Raw genomic sequence first — 22,097 nt, 5'->3', positions numbered from 1 at the left:
GAAAAACTGTTCACATATCTATGTACTTCCAAACATTGCCATTATCCTTACGGAAGCAGAGAATAACGTGGGAAATCTTTCTTGTGAAAGAAACCTGTAGAATTCTGGAATTCCAACATCTGTATACTTCTGCTTCAAAATGGTATCACACTGAAGCTCCACTAAGTCCATCTGCATTTCCTCTGCAACATTGTCAATTTCCACAGCAAATGGTGTGGAAAAAAGTTGAAAATGTGGTTCAAGTGCCTTGAAATCTTTAAACCACACATCAAACTGTTTGTGTAAGCTAGAAATGATATCTGCATATTCTTTCAAGGATTTGGGTTCAACTTTTCCTAAGGAATTCAGAGGCGAGAAATGGACCAAATTGCCAGCAGTCAGCTGTTTCCCCCAAAAAGTAAGCTTGACTTTGAATGACTTAACACTGTCATACATCTGTGTTATCACCTGTTTTCTACTCTGAAGCTTCAAGTTCAACGCATTCAGGTGATCAGTTACATCTGTTAGAAAAGCAAGGTTGCAGATAAAAGTGGAATCAGCAAGCTGTGGAACCTCCTTGTTTTTCATTTTCAGGAAGGAATCAATCTCCTCTCTAAGTGCAAAAAAAAAGCTTCAAAACATTTCCACAACTCAGCCATCTAACTTGAGTGTGATACAGAAGTTCCCCATATTCGCTGTCCGTACTTGCTAGACAAGAAGTGACCTGTCTGTGATTCAGCCATCGTGCATGTATACAAATAACGGTTTTAACAACTACATCCATAACTTCCTTCATTTGTAGACTTTTACTACACAGGGCTTTTTGGTGCAAAATGCAATGTGTGCTGGTGAAGCTAATCCCTGGTCTATTGAGGCTGTTCCGTTTGGTCTTCAATCATCCAATCACGCCAACATTTTCAGAGCACGCTGATGGCCACCGTCCGTAGCCCAAGATACGAGTTTGTTCCATGGCAGCACAGCTTTTTCAATGCACTCTTCCAGTCCTTGAAATATGTCACGTCCCGCTGTGATACCCTTCAGTGGCATTAAGTCTAGCAATTCTTCAGTTATATTCAAATTGCAGTCCACACCCCTAATGAACACTGCACACTGCGGTATCTGCTACATCTGTACTCTCATCAAGAGCAACTGAAAATGCTTCAAAGTCTTTTGCCATTTGAATCGTTTTTGCACATTATCTGCTAAATCCGTTATCCTGCTGGCAACTGTATTGGCAGACAAGCTTATGCCTTCAAAAACTTTCTTCCTATCAGGACATAAAATTTTGCTGGCCTTCACAAGACATTCTTTTATGAATAGGCCTTCTATAAAAGGTCACGATGATTTAGCTATCATTTCGCTTATCACAAAACTTGCTCTTACTGAATCTTCGCTAGACTTGTTAATCTCCGAAAAGAAATTTCTTTGCTTGGCAAATGCTGCTTTAAGTTGCCGAACTTTTTCCTCTCAGATTTTCCGGTGAATGCATCACGTGTCATAGTGCCGACGCGCGTTATATTCCTTGGGAACAGCAATCATTTACTGATATATAAGGCATTAAGTTTTATCTTTTACCTCTGTGAAAAAATATACATTCTCCCATTTGTCTTAGAAAACTCTCTTTTCTTCCATGAGTGGTTTTTTTTTCCGATGAAGTCATTTCCGAGTGGTTTTAATAATATACACTCAGCAATGAACCTCACTCAAAGGACAAAACACGCACTTAGTTTTAGAATTACTTCTGTTAAAGCCCCCCCTCCACCCCTTCTCTGCCTCTTCCCACCCCTTCCCTGCCCCTATTCCAACCCCTTCCCCAAATCCTTGCCCCTGCCCTGCCCCTTCTCCCCCTCCTCCCGAGTACGTGGCTTCCCACTCCTCCCCCTCCCTCCTAGAAAGCGCTAAGTGCCGCCAAACAGCTGTTTGGTGGTGGGAAGTGCCTGGAGGTAGGCAAAGGAGTGGGGAGTGGCGCTGTGGGGAGCAGGGGATGAGGGGAGGGTAGTGGCCACAGGAAGTAACTCGGAGGGGGGGCCAGGGAGCTTGGCGGGCCGCAGCAAAGAACTCTGTGGGCTGCATGTTTGAGACCCCTGCTTTGGATGGATATTTAGTTCGTCACTTAAGGTTTCAATAATAACATTAAATCAATGAAGTCCTGTATGCCATGTAACTGGAACAAAATTCAAGAAGCGTTCCATAGGTGTGCAGTTATTCAGCATGTAGCACAAAGTAAATGTCAGCTGATCAGTATGGCTAATATCCGGTGTGGAATCAATGCTGAAGGAAAAATAATTAGCCAATTTTACCTCATCCACAATGTCCTGCTTTACATTGTCAGCCATGAGTTTGATGAACTCTTCACAGATTTTTGATGATAGATATGATGTTGTGCCATGACCAGCATTCCCATACTTGTTCTGGAGGGCCAGGTAAGGGTCATATTCTGCTACCAACTCTAAGCAGCCAATGAAGTTGCCATTATTAAGACTGCCAAAGCTTTCATTAGCCCGTCTCAGTGCCAGAGCTCGTGTTCTCAGAAATGTTATTGCTGATAAGACTCGCTTCAATGCTTCTGTCCAGTAATTTCTTTAATATGTCTATCTCTTGTATGTTTACCAAGGGTTTGAGTCTTCAATAAACGTATTATATAAGCTGTGAGAGCTTGTCAGTGCTCAGAAGAACTTTCAGGGTCACCATGTCTGCCAATGTGATCCCATGAATCAAATCCTCTCTTGGCTAGTGCAGATGTGCTGTTCGGAGAAAACAATTTGCACACAAAACAGAAGACACAGTCAGTCGATGGTGAGTATGAGAGCCAGAGCCTTTCAGTAGTTTCACCATTCGAGGACACGTAATTGAAGGCTGTATCATAGAGTTTCCTAAAACAAAAAACATTTTAATATTAAGGTATAATCTCCAACATTTGTGATGAATACAGCTGACCCTCAGCTTGACTACTGGTTCCTGATTCCAGCTCTGACCCTTGACTCTGACTCCTGGCAGCTGACTCCTGCTCTAACCACTAGGCCTGACCATCCACACCCCAGCCATGACACAGGCTTTTGTGAATCCCACTCTTAGGCACTAACATTTCCCAAGCATTGTGTAGGGAGCCTGGGCAACTAATTCAGGGCTCTGGATTCCACTGGCTGGCAGGGAACCTAAATGTTACATCCTGCAACACTGAGCCTAAGCCCTGGTCTACACGAGGACTTTAGGTTGAATTTAGCAGCGTTAAATCGATGTAAACCTGCACCCGTCCACACGATGAAGCCCTTTATTTCGACTTAAAGGGCTCTTAAAATCGATTTCCGTACTCCACCCCTGACAAGTAGATTAGCGCTTAAATCGGCCTTGCCAGGTCGAATTTGGGGTACTGTGGACATAATTCGACGGTATTGGCTCCATTGTGACCGCTCTGGACAGCACTCTCAACTCAGATGCACTGGCCAGGTAGACAGGAAAAGAACCGCGAACTTTTGAATCTCATTTCCTGTTTGGCCAGCGTGGCAAGCTGCAGGTGACCATGCAGAGCTCATCAGCACAGGTGACCATGATGGAGTCCCAGAATCGCGAAAGAGCTCCAGCATGGACCGAACGGGAGGTACGGGATCTGATCACTGTTTGGGGAGAGGAATCCGTGCTATCAGAACTCCGTTCCAGTTTTCGAAATGCCAAAACCTTTGTGAAAATCTCCCAGGGCATGAAGGACAGAGGCCATAACAGGGACCCGAAGCAGTGCCGCGTGAAACTGAAGGAGCTGAGGCAAGCCTACCAGAAAACCAGAGAGGCGAACAGCTGCTCTGGTCAGAGCCCCAAACATGCCGCTTCTATGATGAGCTGCATGCCATTTTAGGGGGTTCAGCCACCACTACCCCAGCCGTGTTGTTTGACTCCTTCAATGGAGATGGAGGCAATACGGAAGCAGGTTTTGGGGACAAAGATGATGATGATGATGATGATGATGAGGTTGTAGATAGCTCACAGCAAGGAAGCAGAGAAACCGGTTTTCCCGACAGCCAGGAACTGTTTCTCACTCTGGACCTGGAGCCAGTACCCCCCGAACCCACCCAAGGCTGCCTCCTGGACCCAGCAGGCGGAGAAGGGACCTCCGGTGAGTGCACCTTTTAAAATACTATACATGGTTTAAAAGCAAGCATGTGAAAGGATTACTTTGCCCTGGCATTCGCGGTTCTCCTGGATGTACTCCCAAAGCCTTTGCAAAAGGTTTCTGGGGAGGGCAGCCTTATTTCGTCCTTCATGGTAGGACACTTTACCACTCCAGGCCAGTAACACATACTCGGGAATCATTGTACAACAAAGCATTGCAGTGTATGTTTGCTGGCTTTCAAACAACATCCGTTCTTTATCTCTCTGTGTTATCCTCAGGAGAGTGAGATATAATTCATGGTCACCTGGTTGAAATAGAGTGCTTTTCTTCAGGGGACACTCAGAGGAGCTCATTCCCGCTGGGCTGTTTGCCTGTGGCTAAACAGAAATGTTCCCCGCTGTTAGCCACAGGGAGGGGGGAAGGTTGAGGGGGTAGCCACGCGGTGGGGGGAGGCAAAACGAGACCTTGTAACGAAAGCACATGTGCTATGTATGTAATGTTAACAGCAAGGTTTACCCTGAAAGAGTGTAGCGACTGTTTTATAAAATGTGTCTTTTTAAATACCGCTGTCCCCTTTTTTTTCTCCACCAGCTGCATGTGTTTCAATGATCACAGGATCTTCTCCTTCCCAGAGGCTAGTGAAGCTTAGAAAGAAAGAAAAACGCACTCGCAATGAAATGTTCTCCAAGCTCATGCTGTCCTCCCACACTGACAGAGCACAGATGAATGCGTGGAGGCAAATAATGTCAGAGTGCAGGAAAGCACAAAATGACCGGGAGGAGAGGTGGCGGGCTGAAGAGAGTAAGTGGCGGGCTGAAGACAGGGCTGAAGCTCAAATGTGGTGGCAGCGTGATGAGAGGAGGCAGGATTCAATGCTGAGGCTGCTGGAGGACCAAACCAGTATGCTCCAGTGTATGGTTGAGCTGCAGCAAAGGCAGCTGGAGCACAGACTGCCACTACAGCCCCTCTGTAACCAACCGCCCTCCTCCCCAAGTTCCATAGCCTCCACACCCAGACGCCCAAGAATGCGGTGGGGGGGCCTCCGGCCAACCAGCCACTCCACCACAGAGGATTGCCCAAAAAACAGAAGGCTGGCATTCAATAAATTTTAAAGTTGTAAACTTTTAAAGTGCTGTGTGGCATTTTCCTTCCCTCCTCCACCACCCCTCCTGGGCTACCTTGGTAGTCATCCCCCTATTTGTGTGATGAATGAATAACGAATGCATGACTGTGAAGCAACAATGACTTTATTGCCTCTGCAAGCGGTGATCGAAGGGAGTAGGGGAGGGTGGTTAGCTTACAGGGAAGTAGAGTGAACCAAGGGGTGGAGGGTTTCATCAAGGAAAAACAAAGAGAACTTTCACACCGTAGCCTGGCCAGTCATGAAACTGGTTTTCAAAGCTTCTCTGATGCGTACCGCGCCTCCTGTGCTCTTCTAACCGCCCTGGTGTCTGGCTGCGCATAACCAGCAGCCAGGCGATTTGCCTCAATCTCCCACCCTGCCATAAACGTCTCCCTCTTACTCTCACAGATATTGTGGAGCACACAGCAAGCAGTAATAATAGAGGGAATATTGGTTTCGCTGAGGTCTAAGCGAGTCAGTAAACGGCGCCAGCGCGCCTTTAAACATCCAAATGCACATTCTACCACCATTCTGCACTTGCTCAGCCTGTAGTTGAACAGCTCCTGACTACTGTCCAGGCTGCCTGTGTACGGCTTCATGAGCCATGGCATTAAGGGGTAGGCTGGGTCCCCAAGGATACATATAGGCATTTCAACATCCCCCACAGTTATTTTCTGATCTGGGAATAAAGTCCCTTCCTGCAGCTTTTGAAACAGACCAGAGTTCCTGAAGATGCAAGCGTCATGTACCTTTCCCGGCCATCCCACGTTGATGTTGGTGAAACGTCCCTTGTGATCCAACAGAGCTTGCAGCACTATTGAAAAGTACCCCTTGCGGTTTATGTACTCGGTGGCTTGGTGCTCCGGTGCCAAAATAGGGATATGGGTTCCGTCTATGGCCCCACCACAGTTAGGGAATCCCATTGCAGCAAAGCCATCCACTATGACCTGCACATTTCCCAGGGTCACTACCCTTGATATCAGCAGATCTTTGATTGCGTGGGCTACTTGCATCACAGCAGCCCCAACAGTAGATTTGCCCACTCCAAATTGATTCCCAACTGACCGGTAGCTGTCTGGCGTTGCAGGCTTCCACAGGGCTATCGCCACTCGCTTCTCAACTGTGAGGGCTGCTCTCATCTTGGTATTCATGCGCCTCAGGGCAGGGGAAAGAAAGTCACAAATTCCATGAAAGTGCCCTTACGCATGCGAAAGTTTCGCAGCCACTGGGAATCGTCCCAGACCTGCAACACTATGCGGTCCCACCAGTCTGTGCTTGTTTCCCGAGCCCAGAATCGGCGTTCCACAGCATGAACCTGCCCCATTAGCACCATGATGCATGCATTGTCAGGGCCCATGCTTTCAGAGAAATCTGTGTCCATGTCCGGATCACTCACGTGACTGCGCTGAAGTCGCCTCCTCGCCCGGTATCGCTCTGCCAGGTTCTGGTGCTGCATATATTGCTGGATAATGCGTGTGGTGTTTAATGTGCTCCTAATTGCCAAAGTGAGCTGAGCGGCCTCCATGCTTGCCGTGTTATGGCGTCCACACAGAAAAATGGCGCGGAACGATTGTCTGCCGTTGCTCTGACGGAGGGAGGGGCGACTGACGACATGGCTTAGAGGGTTGGCTTCAGGGAGCTAAAATCAACAAAGGGGGTGGCTTTACATCAATGAGTATTTCAGGCAGGACTTCACGGAGGGTTCCAATAAGAAATGGTGCACCTAAGTTATTGTTCTTATTGGAACAAGGAGGTTAGTCTAGCCTCTGATTGATACATGGCTAGATTTACTTCACTGCACCTTCTCTGTGAGTGACTGCGGTGTGAGCTAGAGGAATGAGTCCCCTAGACGGGGGAGGGGTGAAAGCAAATGAGTACAAAACAAATCTTGTCTATTTCTTGTTTTGATCCACTCCATCTATCTTTTACATCTTTGGCTGGCAGCAGACGGTGCAGAAAGACTGCATACTATCCACATCTCATGGCTGCTCGGCAGAAGATGGTGCAATACAACTGCTATCCATCCTCATCTCTTGCCTGCCTGGCAGAAGATGGTACAGTATGACTGCTAGCAATCCGTATCGCCTGCCTGCTCACCATAAGACGATTCAATAGGACTGACTGCAGGACTAAAGAGAATGACCTGCTCAAGTCACTCCAAATTTAGTCCCCGTGCCCATGTCTGCCCAGGCGCTCCTGGCCGACGTGGCCAGGAGCACCTCGGACATTACGATGACGGCTACCAGTCGTATTGCACCGTCTGCTGCCAGAAGGCAATGGGTTGCTGCTACTGTGTAGCAATGCAGTAGCACGTCTGCCAGCACCCAGGAGACATAGGGTGACAGTTACCTGAGCGGGCTCCATGCTTGCCGTGGTATGGCGTCTGCACAGGTAACTCAGGAAAAAAGGCGCGAAACGATTGTGTGCCCTTGCTTTCACGGAGGCAGGGAGGGAACAGGGGCCTGATGATATGTACCCAGAACCACCCGCGACAATGTTTTAGCCCCATCAGGCATTGGGATCTCAACCCAGAATTCCAATGGGCAGTGGAGACTGCGGGAACTGTGGGATAGCTACCCACAGAGCAACACTCCGGAAGTCGATGGTTGCCTCGGTACTGTGGAAGCGCTCCGCCGAGTTAATGCACTTAGAGCATTTTCTGTGGGGACACACACACTCGAATATATAAAATTGATTTCTAAAAAAACGACTTCTATAAATTCGACCTAACTCTGTAGTGTAGACATACCCTAAGTCCCTTTGGCAGATCTAATCCTTAGTGCAATTTTCAAAATCGCAGTAAGTGCCTAACTCCCCTGGATTTCAAAAGTCCAGTAGGCGCAGTCTATGATTTATTCTGTCAGTGAGGGATACCTGGCTTTTTGATCAGGTTTATCAGCTGGTCAAATACAGTAATGAACCCACCAGGAGGTACCTCTCCTTGGATCAGGATCACAGCATTTCACAGGGCCAAAGGGAAGTGAATGGCTTATACAAATTCTGCAAAACCAGAATGATACTGATGAAAGCTGTTGTTTATCAGTGACATCTGGTGGCCAGTACAGCTAATACCAGTAAATACTGCAGACAATAGACTGCTCTTCCAGAAACTTGTTCTACACTTGGATGGGATGAAGAGAAAGAGCAATGGTCCTGTTTTATAATTACCTGAAAAGAAAAACCCTGTCCAGTGATCCTTGGAGCTGCTGTCTAACATGGTCATCGTTCAAAACCAGGCACTTCACATTCTGGGGTAGGGCTGAAGGCAGCACAGTTTTGAAGACATCTTGGTCTTTGGGGCTTACTGTCTGTTCTCTATTGTCTATCTCTATGTTCCAGCAAACACAGCGAGGTCAGAACAAAATATGCCATTTGCTCCAATTGGTCTCAGGTCATTTTTCCCTCAAATCCCCACTTTGCTTTGTCTATGGTCTGGTCTACACTACAGTTAGGTCAACGTAAGCTGCCTTACATCGAGCTAACTCTGTAGTAAGAACAAGGAGTACTTGTGGCACCTTAGAGACTAAAAAGAAAAGGAGTACTTGTGGCACCTGAGACTAACCACTTTATTTGAGCATAAGCTTTCGTGAGCTACAGCTCACTTCATCGGATGCATACCGTGGAAACTGCAGCAGACTTCATATATACACAGAGAATATGAAACAATACCTCCTCCCACCCCACTGTCCTGCTGGTAATAGCTTATCTAAAGTGATAACACGGCTGTTACTCTGAAACCTTAGAGACTAACAAATTTATTTGATCAAAAGCTTTCGTGGGCTAAAGCCCACTTCATCAGATGCATGTAGTGGAAAATACAGTAGGAAGATATATATATATATATATATACACACACATAGAGAATGTGAATAAAATGGGGGTTGCCATACCAGCTCTAACAAGACAAATCGATTAAGGTGGGTTATCATCAGCAGGAGAAAATTGTAATGGATTTTTTACCTTCAGTCCTTTTGGTATTATGTTTTACATTTGGAAAGGAAGATGATGTCTGTCTGTATCTGTACGAGTTTTTTCATGAAGTTGATAGATTTCCATTCCATATGGCTAAATGCAATAGTGTCTATGGTGCCACAAGTACTCCTCGTTCTTTCTGCTGATACAGACTAACACGGCTACCACTCTGAAACCTGTCACCATACAAGGCACTGCATTTAGCCCTATGAAGTGGAAATCCATCAACTTCCATCAGTGGTAGCCACAGCAGTCTGTATCAGCAAAGACAATGAGGAGTCCTTATGGCACCTTAGAGATTAACAAATTTATTTGGGCATAAGCTTTTGTGGCTTAAAACCCACTTCATCAGATGCATGGAGTGGAAAATGCAGAGGCAGGTATAAATACACAGCACATGAAAAGATGGGAGTTGCCTTACTATGTGGGGGAGTGGGGGGTCAGTGCTAAGGAGCCAATTCAATTAAGATGGAAGTGTGCTTTTTTCAACAGTTTACAAGGAGGAAAATTCATTTTTGTAGTGCTAATGAGGCCAATGTAATCATGGTAGCCCATTTCAAACAGTTGACAAGAAGCTGTGAGTATTAGCAGGGAGAAATTAGTTTTTGTAGTGACCCATCCACTCCCAGTCTCTATTCAAGCCTAAGTTAATTGTATCCAGTTTGCAAATTAATTCCAGTTCTGCAGTTTCTCTTTGGAGTCTGTTTTTTGAAGTTTTTTTGTTGAAGAGTTGCCACTTAAGTCTGTTATTGAGTATCCAGGGAGATTGAAATGTTCTACTTGTTTTTGAATGTTATAATTCTTGATATCAGATTTGTGTCCATTTATTCTTTTCCATAGAGACTGTCTGGTTTGGCCAATGTACATGGCAGAGGGGCGTTGCTGGCACATGATGGCATAGATCACATCGGTAGATGTGTGTGGCTGATGTGGTTAGGTCCTATGATGGTGTCCCTTGAACAGATATGCAGACAGCGTTGGCAGCGGGGTCTGTTGCAGGGGTTGACTTCAAGGAGAAGCTGCAGAAGTGGAATTAATTTGCAAACTGGACACCATCAAGTTAGGCCTGAATAAAGACTGGGAGTGGCTGGGTCACTACAAAAAGTAATTTTCCCTCTGTTGATATGCACCCCTTCTTGTCAACTGTGGGGAAAGGAGGACGTTCACCTTGATTGAATTGGCCTCGTTAGCCTTGACCCCCCCCGCCCCCCTGGTAAGGCAACCCCCATCTTTTCATGTACTGTCCTATTTATACCCGCCTCCTGCATTTTCCACTCCAGGCATCTGATGAAGGGGGTTTTAGCCCTGGAAAGCTTATGCCCCAATACATCTGTCAGCCTCCAAGGGCTTGGCCGCACTTGCCACTTGGAGCCCTCTGGCCCAGCCCCGGGCGCCCTAAGGGCGGAGGAGTCCCCGCGGCCCCCCCGCTAACCCCCCGCCACCAGAGGCGCAAGGCTTGCGGGGCCGCGGCGCCCCGGGCTCGCCTCCGCGGGCGGGTTCACCTCCGGGCGCTCTCCCTCGGCCGGCCTGGCCAGGCCCCGGGCCTGCTCGCTGCGGCGGGGCGCGGGGCCCGGGAGGGGCAAAATGGAGCTGGCGGCGAAGCCCCGCCCCTCGCTTGCCACGCCCCCTCCCCTGGCGGCTCACGGCGCGCTCCGCCGGTCACGTGAGGGAGTCCGTTGGTCACCTTTTCCTCGTTTAACAGTTGCGGGTGGCGGGTTTTTGGTGGGGGAGGGGTTGAATTTCCCGTCGCCGGCCGTGATTGGCTGACTCCCTCACTCTGCGCATGCGCAATGAGGAGACCTCCGGCCGGGCGCACATTTCACGGCGCGGACTGCGTCTGTCTCTTGCGCATGCGCGCTGCTCGCAGAGCGCGGGGGAGCGCGCTCCACCGCTCTGCCCCCGGCCTTTGTTTTGCGCATGCGTGCTGAGCAGTGAGTGAGTCGCTCCTGGCCCACCCACGGAAGTGGGTATGCGCGTGGCCGGAAGTGGCGCTTGTTGTTCTGTCTGGTGGGAGCTGAGGGGAGCGTGGGCGGTCCAAGATGTCGATAGAAATCGAGTCCTCGGAGTGAGCGCGGGGAGGGGCGTGAGCCCGGGGGCATTGGGTTGGGGGGTGGCCCGGCCCCGTTCCCGGGGATTCCTGAGGTGGGGGGTGGCCCCGGCCCCGTTCCCGGGGATTCCTGAGGTGGGGGGTGGCCCCGGCCCCGTTCGTTCCTGGGGTGGCCTCGGCCCCGTTCCCGTGGGTTCCCGGGTTGGGGGGTGTCCCCGGCCCCGTTCGTTCCTGGGTTGGGGGGGGAGGGGTGTCCCCGGCCCCGTTCCCGGGGGGTCCCGGGTTGTGGGGGGAGGGGTGTCCCCGGCCCCGTTCCCGGGGGGTCCCGGGTTGTGGGGGGAGGGGTGTCCCCGGCCCCGTTCCCGGGGGGTCCCGGGTTGTGGGGGGAGGGGTGTCCCCGGCCCCGTTCCCGGGGGGTCCCGGGTTGGGGGGGGAGGGGTGTCCCCGGCCCCGTTCCCGGGGGGTCCCGGGTTGGGGGGGGAGGGGTGTCCCCGGCCCCGTTCCCGGGGGGTCCCGGGTTGGGGGGGGAGGGGTGTCCCCGGCCCCGTTCCCGGGGGGTCCCGGGTTGGGGGGTGTCCCCGGCCCCGTTCCCGGGGGGTCCCGGGTTGGGGGGTGTCCCCGGCCCCGTTCGTTCCTGGGGTGGCCCCGGCCCCGTTCGTTCCTGGGGTGGCCCCGGCCCCGTTCGTTCCTGGGGTGGCCCCGGCCCCGTTCGTTCCTGGGGTGGCCCCGGCCCCGTTCCCGGGGGTCCCGGGTTGGGGGGTGGCCCCGGCCCCGTTCCCGGGGGTCCCGGGTTGGGGGGTGGCCCCGGCCCCGTTCGTTCCTGGGTTGGGGGGAGAGGGGTGTCCCCGGCCCCGGCCCCGTTCGTTCCTGGGTTGGGGGGGGAGGGGTGTCCCCGGCCCCGTTCCCGGGGGTTCCCGGGTTGGGGGGGGAGGGGTGTCCCCGGCCCCGTTCCCGGGGGGTCCCGGGTTGGGGGGTGTCCCGGCCCCGTTCGTTCCTGGGGTGGCCCCGGCCCCGTTCCCGGGGGTCCCGGGTTGGGGGGTGGCCCCGGCCCCGTTCGTTCCTGGGTTGGGGGGGAGGGGTGTCCCCGGCCCCGTTCCCGGGGGGTCCCGGGTTGGGGGGTGTCCCCGGCCCCGTTCCCGGGGGGTCCCGGGTTGGGGGGTGGCCCCGGCCCCGTTCGTTCCTGGGGTGGCCCCGGCCCCGTTCGTTCCTGGGGTGGCCCCGGCCCCGTTCGTTCCTGGGGTGGCCCCGGCCCCGTTCCCGGGGGTCCCGGGTTGGGGGGTGGCCCCGTTCCCGGGGGTTCCTGGGTTGGGGGGGAGGGGTGTCCCCGGCCCCGTTCCCGGGGGTTCCTGGGTTGGGGGGGGAGGGGTGTCCCCGGCCCCGTTCCTGGGGGGTCCCGGGTTGGGGGGTGTCCCGGCCCCGTTCGTTCCTGGGGTGGCCCCGGCCCCGTTCCCGGGGGTCCCGGGTTGGGGGGTGTCCCGGCCCCGTTCGTTCCTGGGTTGGGGGGAGGGGTGTCCCCGGCCCCGTTCCCGGGGGTTCCCGGGTTGGGGGGGAGGGGTGTCCCCGGCCCCGTTCCCGGGGGGTCCTGGGTTGGGGGGTGTCCCGGCCCCGTTCGTTCCTTGGGTGGCCCCGGCCCCGTTCCCGGGGGTCCCGGGTTGGGGGGTGTCCCGGCCCCGTTCGTTCCTGGGTTGGGGGGAGGGGTGGCCCCGGCCCCGTTCCCGGGGGTTCCCGGGTTGGGGGGGTGACCTCAGCCCCTTTCCCGGGTAGGGGGTGTGGTTCTGGTCCCGTTCCTGGAAGGTATCGGGTTGGGGGTGACCCTGGGGCTGCTCCTTGAGGGAGGTTTGATCCTGACCCTTGAGTGTCTCTGTGCCTCCGTCCCCCTCGCAGCGTGATCCGGCTCATTATGCAGTACCTGAAGGAGAACAGCCTTCACCGTGCACTGGCCACCCTCCAGGAGGAGACCACTGTGTCCCTCAACACTGTGGACAGCATTGAGAGCTTCGTGGCTGATATCAACAGTGGGCACTGGGACACAGTGTTGCAGGCCATACAGTCTCTCAAGCTGCCGGACAAGACCCTGATCGACCTATATGAACAGGTGGACGTGTCAGCAATACAGTACCAGCCACGCACCCCACTGTGCATTTATGAACACCAATCTGCTGCCATTAACCACAAGATCAAAGCTATCAGAATGTCACAAGGGAAAATCATGAGTTGGTTTTGGGTTTCCTGGGTCAGAATGACAGGTTTCAGAGTAGCAGCCGTGTTAGTCTGTATTCGCAAAAAGAAAAGGAGGACTTGTGGCACCTTAGAGACTAACCAATTTATTAGAGCATAAGCTTTCGTGAGCTACAGCTCACTTCCTCAGATGCATCCCACATCTGAGGAAGTGAGCTGTAGCTCACGAAAGCTTATGCTCTAATAAATTGGTTAGTCTCTAAGGTGCCACAAGTCCTCCTTTTCTTTCTGGGTCAGAATGCGTGCTCTGCACCATTGGATGAGTGCCACTAAGGGAAAAACTAGCGTTGTGGGGAAGAAACAAATTGCACATCTAATTGTCAAGATCTTTCTTCCCCCTGTGATGCACTGCTCAAATCTTAAAAACTTCGGTTTGTAGAATTACTTTATAGATAGGAAATTCAGCTTTGGATGCATGTCAAATACATACCTTCAGCATCAATAGTGAACAAATGATCCTTGAAGGTTGAGGTGGAAAATATTTCTTGCATCTATGTATAAAATCATATCTCCATTTTTAACCACAAATTTCTTCAAAGCAAGGATAAATAGTGTGTGAAGAGTTTATTCTTTAGATCATATTCACACTTTGCATTTGTAAATACTGTCCCATTGTTTAACTGTTAACGTAAGAGTTGTATTTTATCTTGTGGATGCTAACATGCATCCGATGAAGTGAGCTGTAGCTCACGAAAGCTTATGCTCAAATAAATTGGTTAGTCTCTAAGGTGCCACAAGTCCTCCTTTTCTTTTTGTGGATACAGACTAACACGGCTGCTACTCTGAAACCTGTCATGTTTCTATGTTACTCTAGGTTGTTCTTGAATTAATAGAACTCCGTGAGCTGGGTGCTGCTAGATCCCTCCTGAGGCAAACTGACCCTATGATCATGTTAAAACAGACTCAGCCAGAGAGATACATTCACCTTGAGAATCTCCTGGCCAGGTCCTACTTTGACCCTCGTGAGGTAAGTTGTATTTGTGGAATTTTTAAAAAAAAGTTGTAGTTATATGACTTGGAGAATTTGTAATTAGCGTAACTCTTTTTTGCACGGCACACTTATTAATGAAAAGCTTACTCTGTTTAGTATTTTTTTCCCTTCTTGGTTTTTCTGTGTAAGTCATCCCCATCTCTCAAATTCTGTGTTTGTACTTTCAGTATGTCGTTTTTATTTGGTTACGATACTGCAGTTTTTAATGTTTTTTGTGATTTTTATTAAGCACTTCATGAATACATCCTTTTTAAGATTCACAAGTGGTTAAAACACTGGACTGAGACTCAGACAATCATGGTCCAGTTTTCATTTCTGCCACAGACTTCAGGTGTGATCTTGGGCAAGTCACCTAAGTCGTCTGTGTCTCATTTTCCCATCTTTAAAATGTTGGAAACAATAATTGTCCACTTCTGTAGATCTGAAAATGCTTTGTACATTAAAAAAAATTATAAAATTGCCAGGTATTGTCTTTTATATATTTGATTTAGACTGGGTTTGTTTAAATCTAAATTTAATCCCTTTATTCAGGTGTGTTTTGCATCTAGAATTTTTTTTAGCCACACAAAATGCTTTTGTCTTCTTTTTGATTCGCTTCGCTCCTTGGTCCCTCAAACACTTGTAGTTGTATCTTATTTTTAATCAAAGTGACAGAGATCTGTGACAAAATTCTTGCAGGAAATGATAATTTCACATGTATCTTCTTCCTAGGCATACCCAGATGGCAGCAGCAAAGAGAAACGGAGAGCTGCTATTGCACAAGCTTTAGCTGGAGAAGTCAGTGTAGTACCTCCATCGCGTCTTATGGCATTGTTGGGGCAGGTAATTTTTGAAGAAAATATATTTACTAACTATACCAATTTGTTTCTAGACTTTTAATGTATGAGACTGAAATTTGGGTGGCCTGGTACTAAGCTTTGCCATAGTAGAACCACATTAATCTCACACTTTATAAATAGCACATGCAAATAAGTCTCTTCCTTCCTGGCATCAAGGATTTAATAGCTATAGTAAGAGGTCATGTTCCTACAATTGCTGTTTGTGGTTTATGGGTTTTTTTTGTTGTTGTTAGTTTTGTTTTTTTATAGAATAGGTTATGGGTATTAATAGATGATAATAAATAAAGCTAAAATAAACTATTTAAATAAGTTATATTTCATGAGATTTTGTCCCTGCTTTTTAAATTGATTACTCCTTTCAAAACTCAGTCACTTGCAATGGACTTCCTGGTGAGTGTGAACTAATAAAGTTCTACTTTAACTTTTTTCATTGCTTAAACTTTATTTAAAGTAAATTAAAGAAAGTAAAGTAAAGAAAGAGATCTTGGAGTCATTGTAAATAGGTCTCTGAAAATACCCACTCAATGTGCAGCAGCAGTCAATAAAGCTAACAGAATGTTAGGCATCATTAGGAAAGGGATAGATAATAAGACAGAAAATATCACAATGGCTCTATATAAATCCATAGTACACCCACATCTTGAATACTGTGTGCAGATCTGGTCACCCCATCTCAAAAAGGTATATTGGAAATGGAAAAGGTACAGAGAAGGGCAAAAAAGTGATGAGGGGTATGGAACAGTTTCTGTAAGAAGAGAGATTAATAAAACTGGGACTTTTCAGCTTGGAAAAGAGACAATTAAGGGGATATGATAGAAGCCTATAAAATCTTAACTGTTGTGGAGAATGCGAATAAGGAAATGTTGTTTACTTCTTCACATAACACAAGAACTAGGGGTCACCCAATGAAATTAATAGGCAGCAGGTTTAAAACAAACAAAAGGAAGTACAGTAACTCTTCACTCAACGTCGTCCTGGTTAACGTTTTTTCATTGTTATGTTGCTGATCAGTTAGAGAATGTGCTCATTTAAAGTTGTGCCAGTGCTCCCTTATACTGTTTGGCAGCTGCCCGCTTTGTTCAGTGCGTGAAGAAAGAGCAGCCTTTTGGAGCTAGCTGGTGGGCGCTTGGAACCAGGGTGGATCGGCAGTCCCCCCCATCAGCTCCCCTAAGTTCCCTGTGTGGTAGCTGCCCAGCAAGTTGTCCCTGGGCACTTCAGATATCCTTCCTCCCACTGCTGTGTGCTGCTCCCAGGAGCCTCCTGCTTGCTGTGCAGGGGGTAGGAGGGAAGAGGGGTGCTGATGTCAGTGTCCCCCTACCCCTGCTCCTGTACCCCATCTCCATAGAGCGGGACAGGACAGGGGTCAGGACAGAGGGAGCTTGCTGGCAGCAGCTGCTGTCTCAACTTGCTGATCTACTTAAAAAGGCAGTGTACTCAGTGGAGTCAGCGCACTTAAAGGGGCAATGCACGTCTCTTTCTCTCACACACGGTGTGTGTGTCTGTCTCACTCTCTCACACACCCTGGCACTTTGGAAAGTGGAGGCAGTGGTGCGCTTCAGTGGCATAGCAGGGTTTCATCATCATGTTCAGTTTCCACAAAGAATGTTTACAGCCACTGCCATGCTGTTTCCTCCCTCCATTCCTGCTGCCTTGTAGAGCATGAGGCTACATTAGCAACAATGTGTTAACCCTTGAGGGCTCAGCCGAGTGCTAGTTCATCATTTAGCAGTAAGGCCTTCCCTGGGAAATATCCCACCCTCTGACTTCACCACCTCAACCAAACTTCACAAGCATCATTGCTTTAAATTGTTTGTTTAAAACTTATAGTTAGTGTGTGTGTGTGTAGTCTTTTGTCTGGAGAGAAAAATTTCCCTGGAGTTAATTCTTAAAGAGGAAATTGGATTCGCTTAACTTCATTTTGCTTAAAGTAGCATTTTTCAGGAACATAACTACAACGTTAAGTGAGGAGTTCTAGTACTACTTCACACAATACTCAGTCAACCTGTGAAACTCCTTGCCAGAGGATGTTGTGAAACCCAAAACTATGACAGGGTTCAAAAAAGAACTAGATAAGTTCATGGAGGATTGGTCCACCAATGGCTACAAGCCAGGGTGGTCATGGATGCAACACCCTGCTCTGAGTATCCCTAGCCTTTGTTTGCCAGAAGCTGGGAGTGGATTACAGGGGATGGATCACCCTCAATGATTGCCTGTTCTGTTCATTCCCTCTGAAGCACCTGGCATTCGCCACTATTGGAAGACAGGATACTGGGGACCATTAATCAGACCCATGTGGGTATTTTTATGTTCTCATGTATATTGATTTGAAATAAGTATTATGTCCTGTGTTGGGAAAATTATTATTCTACTGTAGTGGCTGTGTATGTCAAAATAAAGTAAATTTTATTTTTCTATCTGTTCATAAAAGGACTATCAAAGCTCCTTTACTTTTATATGTAAATAGATCTCTGTCAGCTCTTTCAGAACTAACTACTAACTGTGTACAACTTCATATTTATCTCATCCTTTGTAATTAAATTACTGAAAGGAAAACAATTAGGGAGGGCCTGCAGCTCTTCTCTCTTGCTAGGAACACTTGGAAATAACAAAGATATGCTCAAACCTTTGCATTGGTTTCCAGAGTTCTGGCAACAGCATTGCGTTGAGTAACTGATCTGAAAAATCTTAGAGTGGCCACTCAGTTCAAAAGTTAGAAGTGCAAAGTTTATTGAAGGTTTCTAGGAAATGCTTGCTATACTAAGGAATTTGGTGTAACGCAGCCCCTCCTGAGAGGATTACACTGACTGAGCTTACTTCATGAAAAGGATCTCTAAATATAATCATTTTGGCTTCTCATAAGGCACTGAAATGGCAACAGCACCAGGGACTGCTTCCTCCAGGGATGACAATTGATTTGTTCAGAGGTAAAGCAGCCGTGAAAGATGTAGAAGAAGAAAAGTTCCCCACGCAGCTGAGCAGACATATTAAGGTAGAATTCTACTAACTTTTTTCTGTATAATGCTTGGTAGTACTTGCTATAGTTACCTTAAGCCAAGACTTTCATTTTAACTCCCGATCTTCATGTGCTCATAGCTTTTTGAAAATTTAGCCTTTTTACTTAAATTTTTCCATGCCTCGTCTTGGCCCAGAAGTACATCTTTGGAAGGTTTGAATGAAAACTCCGGTTAAGGGTGGAGGAATGCTAATTACATTTCAGGTGGTTTTGAGTTGTGAATTTTAAATGCTGTTGTGTTCTGGTTGATTAAGGATCTCATTATCTACAGGAAAAAACGGATTCTTAAAAATTTGGTTTTGTGCATGCATGTTAGTAACTTCCATTAGTCATGGGAACTTTGATTCTAAGTGTGGCACTAAGTTGTTGTTATAACTAATATTTTTTGTATTTTGTGCTTTCAGCCACAACAACAAAAAGCTTTTCATATAGTTTTCAATATAGAAACAGATTCTGCTCTGAAATTTCTGTGCTCCTGCAAAGCTTGACTTACAGCAGACAGCTGTTCTGTTGTGGAGTTTCCAGGGTTTATAGGTGAACTCCATAAGCCTAGTAGTTCCAGTTCATGCTCAGTAGCTCTGCCAGTTTTCTCTGCAAGCTGCCTGTTCTGATAATAAATAGAAAATATGGTTTACAGGGGTTTCTGTGTCAATGACCTGGACATGAGCAGTCAGGTCTAGTGGTTGGAGCAGGAATCGATACCCAGAAATTGCAACCGAGGGTCAGAGCCAAGGGTCAGAAGTCAGGAATCTTGAGCTGAGGATCAGAGCCAGGTTACCTGGAGTGAGGCAGGAGCAGGATTAGGAATAAGCAGGTGCAGGAGCTATTGCAGCCCTGGGCAAATGCTTGGAGCAGCTGGTGAACTGCTGCCGTGCTTAAGAGCCATTCTGCTGGCTTTGGCTACACCACCTGGTTGGTAGGAAATCAGGCAGCCTAGTATAGGCAAGCTGCACTCGTTAGGTTACCTGGAAACTGGCTCTGCTGCTTGCTTGTGTTGGTCTATTTCCACCAGCACTAAATTCACTTCTTTGTAATTGCTAGGGTGAATCAAAATTTTCATCAAACTTTTTTGACAAAAACTGCATTTCCAATCATGATTATTGTTGTGGAAAAAAATAATTTTGGTTCAAATTTTGCATTAAGACAAATTTTGAAATGAAAAATGTTGTTACACTTCAGTGGAGGAGGAAAAACTTTCTTGATTTTGTACTTCCCTACCCCCTGTTTTCTAGTATGGGGGTTGGAGGGGAAGTGAAAAGTGGCTTTTTCTCTCTGAATTTTTTTCATGTAGCAAATAGCATTTCAAACAAAACAATTTTTATTTCTTTTGATTTTTTTCAGCTGTATTAATTATGTTTGCTAAATAGACATTGTAAAGGTGTCAATTGACATCACGATCGCAAAAATTAATGAAAACTAACCTGACTACTTTTGAAAGCAGAGACTGGCTGGCATAGAAGTAAAGCAGCTGCACAAATAATTCTTGATCAAAAAGGAGTTGGTTTGTTTGGTTTGTTTTTTTTATTTAAAAGTAGGTAGCCCAGTACAGCTGGCAGCTGTTCTCCACCACTAAGTTAAAATAAATTAACCTTAAACCCTGGAATATATCATGTACTGGCACCAAAGAGTTAACTTGATTTAAAATGAAACTGATCTCATATTAAAATTCTATTTTTATTTCATTTGAAAACAGTTTGGCCAGAAGTCACATGTGGAATGTGCTAGGTTTTCTCCAGATGGTCAGTATTTGGTAACAGGCTCTGTGGATGGATTCATTGAAGTGTGGAATTTCACTACTGGAAAGATCAGGAAGGTAAAGTAGTTCTGGATTCATTTGACTGGGAAGTGGATTGATTGGTGGTTAGAGAGTGCATTTTTCAACTCTGAAACCAGGTTTCAAATCCAGCTGAATCTAACTAAAATGAGTTTGGAGGGGAAGGCTAGTCCCGGGTGCTGGCCTGGGAGGTACCAAATACAGGTTCAGTTCTGTGCTCTGCCATAGACACCCTGTGTGACCTTGGACAAGTCACTTAATCTCTCTGTGCCTTAGTTCCCCATCTGCAAAATGAGAATAAAAGCACTGCCGTAATTCACAGAGGTATTTGAGGATGAGAATATTAAATTGTGAAGTGCTCAGATACTGTGGTAAAGGGGGCCATATAACGTACCTTTAATAGACATATAGAAATAATTACACCTCTACCCCGATATAACGCAGGTTTGCATACAACGCGGTAAAGCTCCGACACGCTGCTCTGAGCAGCGTGTTAAGGGTGGCGTGCTGTGCCGGGGCTGAGGAGTTGGATAAAGGGTAGAGGGTCTCGAGGGCTGTCAGGGGCTCTTTCCCCCCCCCCCCCCCGGTCTGGGAGGCAGGAGCTGTGGGGAGGTGGGGGCACTTTTGGGGACCCTGCAGTCCCAGAGTGGCCTGGGGGATTAGTGGGGGGCCGGGAGAAGCCCGCTCTGTTTCCTTCGCCCCGGCCCCAGTCTTGTCGCTCAGGGGAGAGGGCTTGGGGGAAGGGATTCCCCCCTCACTCACTGGCAGCAGCGGAAGCGGAGCAGCCCGGCCCCAGCCCATTCCACTCTGCCAGCTCCCAGCTGCGGCGCTCCACTTCCTGCTGCAGGTCAGTGCGGGACCTTTCCCCAACTCCACCCCCAAGAGACACACCTGGGGCCAGGGCAAGGAAAGTAGAGCGCACTGGGGGACATCCTTTCCCCAACCTCCCTGTGCTTACCGGCGGCAGGAAGCAGAGCGCCGTGACTGGGATGTGGTGGAGTGGAGCGGGCTGGGGCTGCATTCCTCCGTTTCCTGCTGCTGCTGGTGAGAGTCTGTCAGGGGGCGAGGGGTGATTAGGGACGGGGGTCTCTGGAGGGGGCCGTCAAGGGGTGGGGGGGAAGGCAAAGCAAGTTTGATATAACGCAGTGAGATTTTTTTTGTCTCCCAAGGACCGCGTCATATCGGGGTAGAGGTGTATTGCAACACCATTACATGGTTTCTTGTAGTTAGCAGACTCATCTGGAGAAATACTTGGGGTTGAGCTGGTAAGGAGACTAACCAGTTGCCAGAATGATCAGTCCTGTAGGCTGGTGCCATTGATTGAACAGAGCTGAGCATGTAAGGTGGGAAACTGAGGCATGAGTCCACCCAATTCTTGCTTTTATTTATGAATTTTAAAAAAGAATTATTGTCGCTTAGTTTCTGGTCATATACATATGACATAATAAAACAGATAAGATGGAACAGATAGGGGTCCAAGTTATCAAGTTCTGGGGTGCCAGGAAGCTTTTCTTCCCTTCTGAGTTTCTGGACTTGGGCCCTTGTTCATTTGGCTTTTGGTACCTTCCCATAATACATATACATTAGCTTTCATCCAATCAACATTAAGATAATGCTTATATAACCTATACAATACACATGCGCAGGCTTCAATTTATCTAATGTTTGCTGTCCCCTTTTTTTTCGTGTCTTCATGTCACCTTACCCCTGTTTTTCCCAAAATAGGGACTTTTCAGCATTACGTTTTGTATATTGTACCGATTAACTTTCTCTTATGTACGTCCTCCAATGTGATACATTCCATAAACAGAACATCACCTTTGTCTTGTCAGCTGTAAGCCTCATTTAAGCAAATCTACATAAGAGAGAAATTGGAAGACAACACTCTTGTCAAGTAAAGACTAGGTGAAAGCCTTAGTATAAGTATTACCCTGGCCTATCCAAACTCATTCACCTTTCATAGTGTAATGTTAATAATTTATTATTAATACAGTATAGCCCTTTTTTGCCATTTAG

General features: G+C 48.1%; 1 protein-coding gene across 1 annotated transcript in view; it reads left to right on the top strand.

The window, feature by feature from the left end:
- The first annotated feature begins 11,099 nt into the window (after window positions 1–11,099).
- Window positions 11,100–22,097, top strand: part of SMU1 (SMU1 DNA replication regulator and spliceosomal factor) — a 30,390-nt gene continuing 19,392 nt past the window's right edge. Inside the window, exons 1-6 of the mRNA XM_084628116.1 lie at window positions 11,100–11,244; window positions 13,111–13,321; window positions 14,279–14,431; window positions 15,167–15,277; window positions 18,155–18,283; window positions 20,001–20,120. Of these exons, the coding sequence (XP_084484242.1) occupies window positions 11,219–11,244; window positions 13,111–13,321; window positions 14,279–14,431; window positions 15,167–15,277; window positions 18,155–18,283; window positions 20,001–20,120 (750 nt within the window). The 5' untranslated portion in view covers window positions 11,100–11,218. The remainder of the gene's footprint in view (window positions 11,245–13,110; window positions 13,322–14,278; window positions 14,432–15,166; window positions 15,278–18,154; window positions 18,284–20,000; window positions 20,121–22,097) is intronic.

The sequence above is a fragment of the Lepidochelys olivacea genome (assembly GCF_965140295.1).
Source record: "Lepidochelys olivacea isolate rLepOli2 genome assembly, chromosome: 5".
Classification (NCBI taxonomy): domain Eukaryota; kingdom Metazoa; phylum Chordata; order Testudines; family Cheloniidae; genus Lepidochelys; species Lepidochelys olivacea.
Note: the sequence above shows the minus strand (reverse complement) of the source record. Positions and strands in the feature narration are given on the sequence as shown.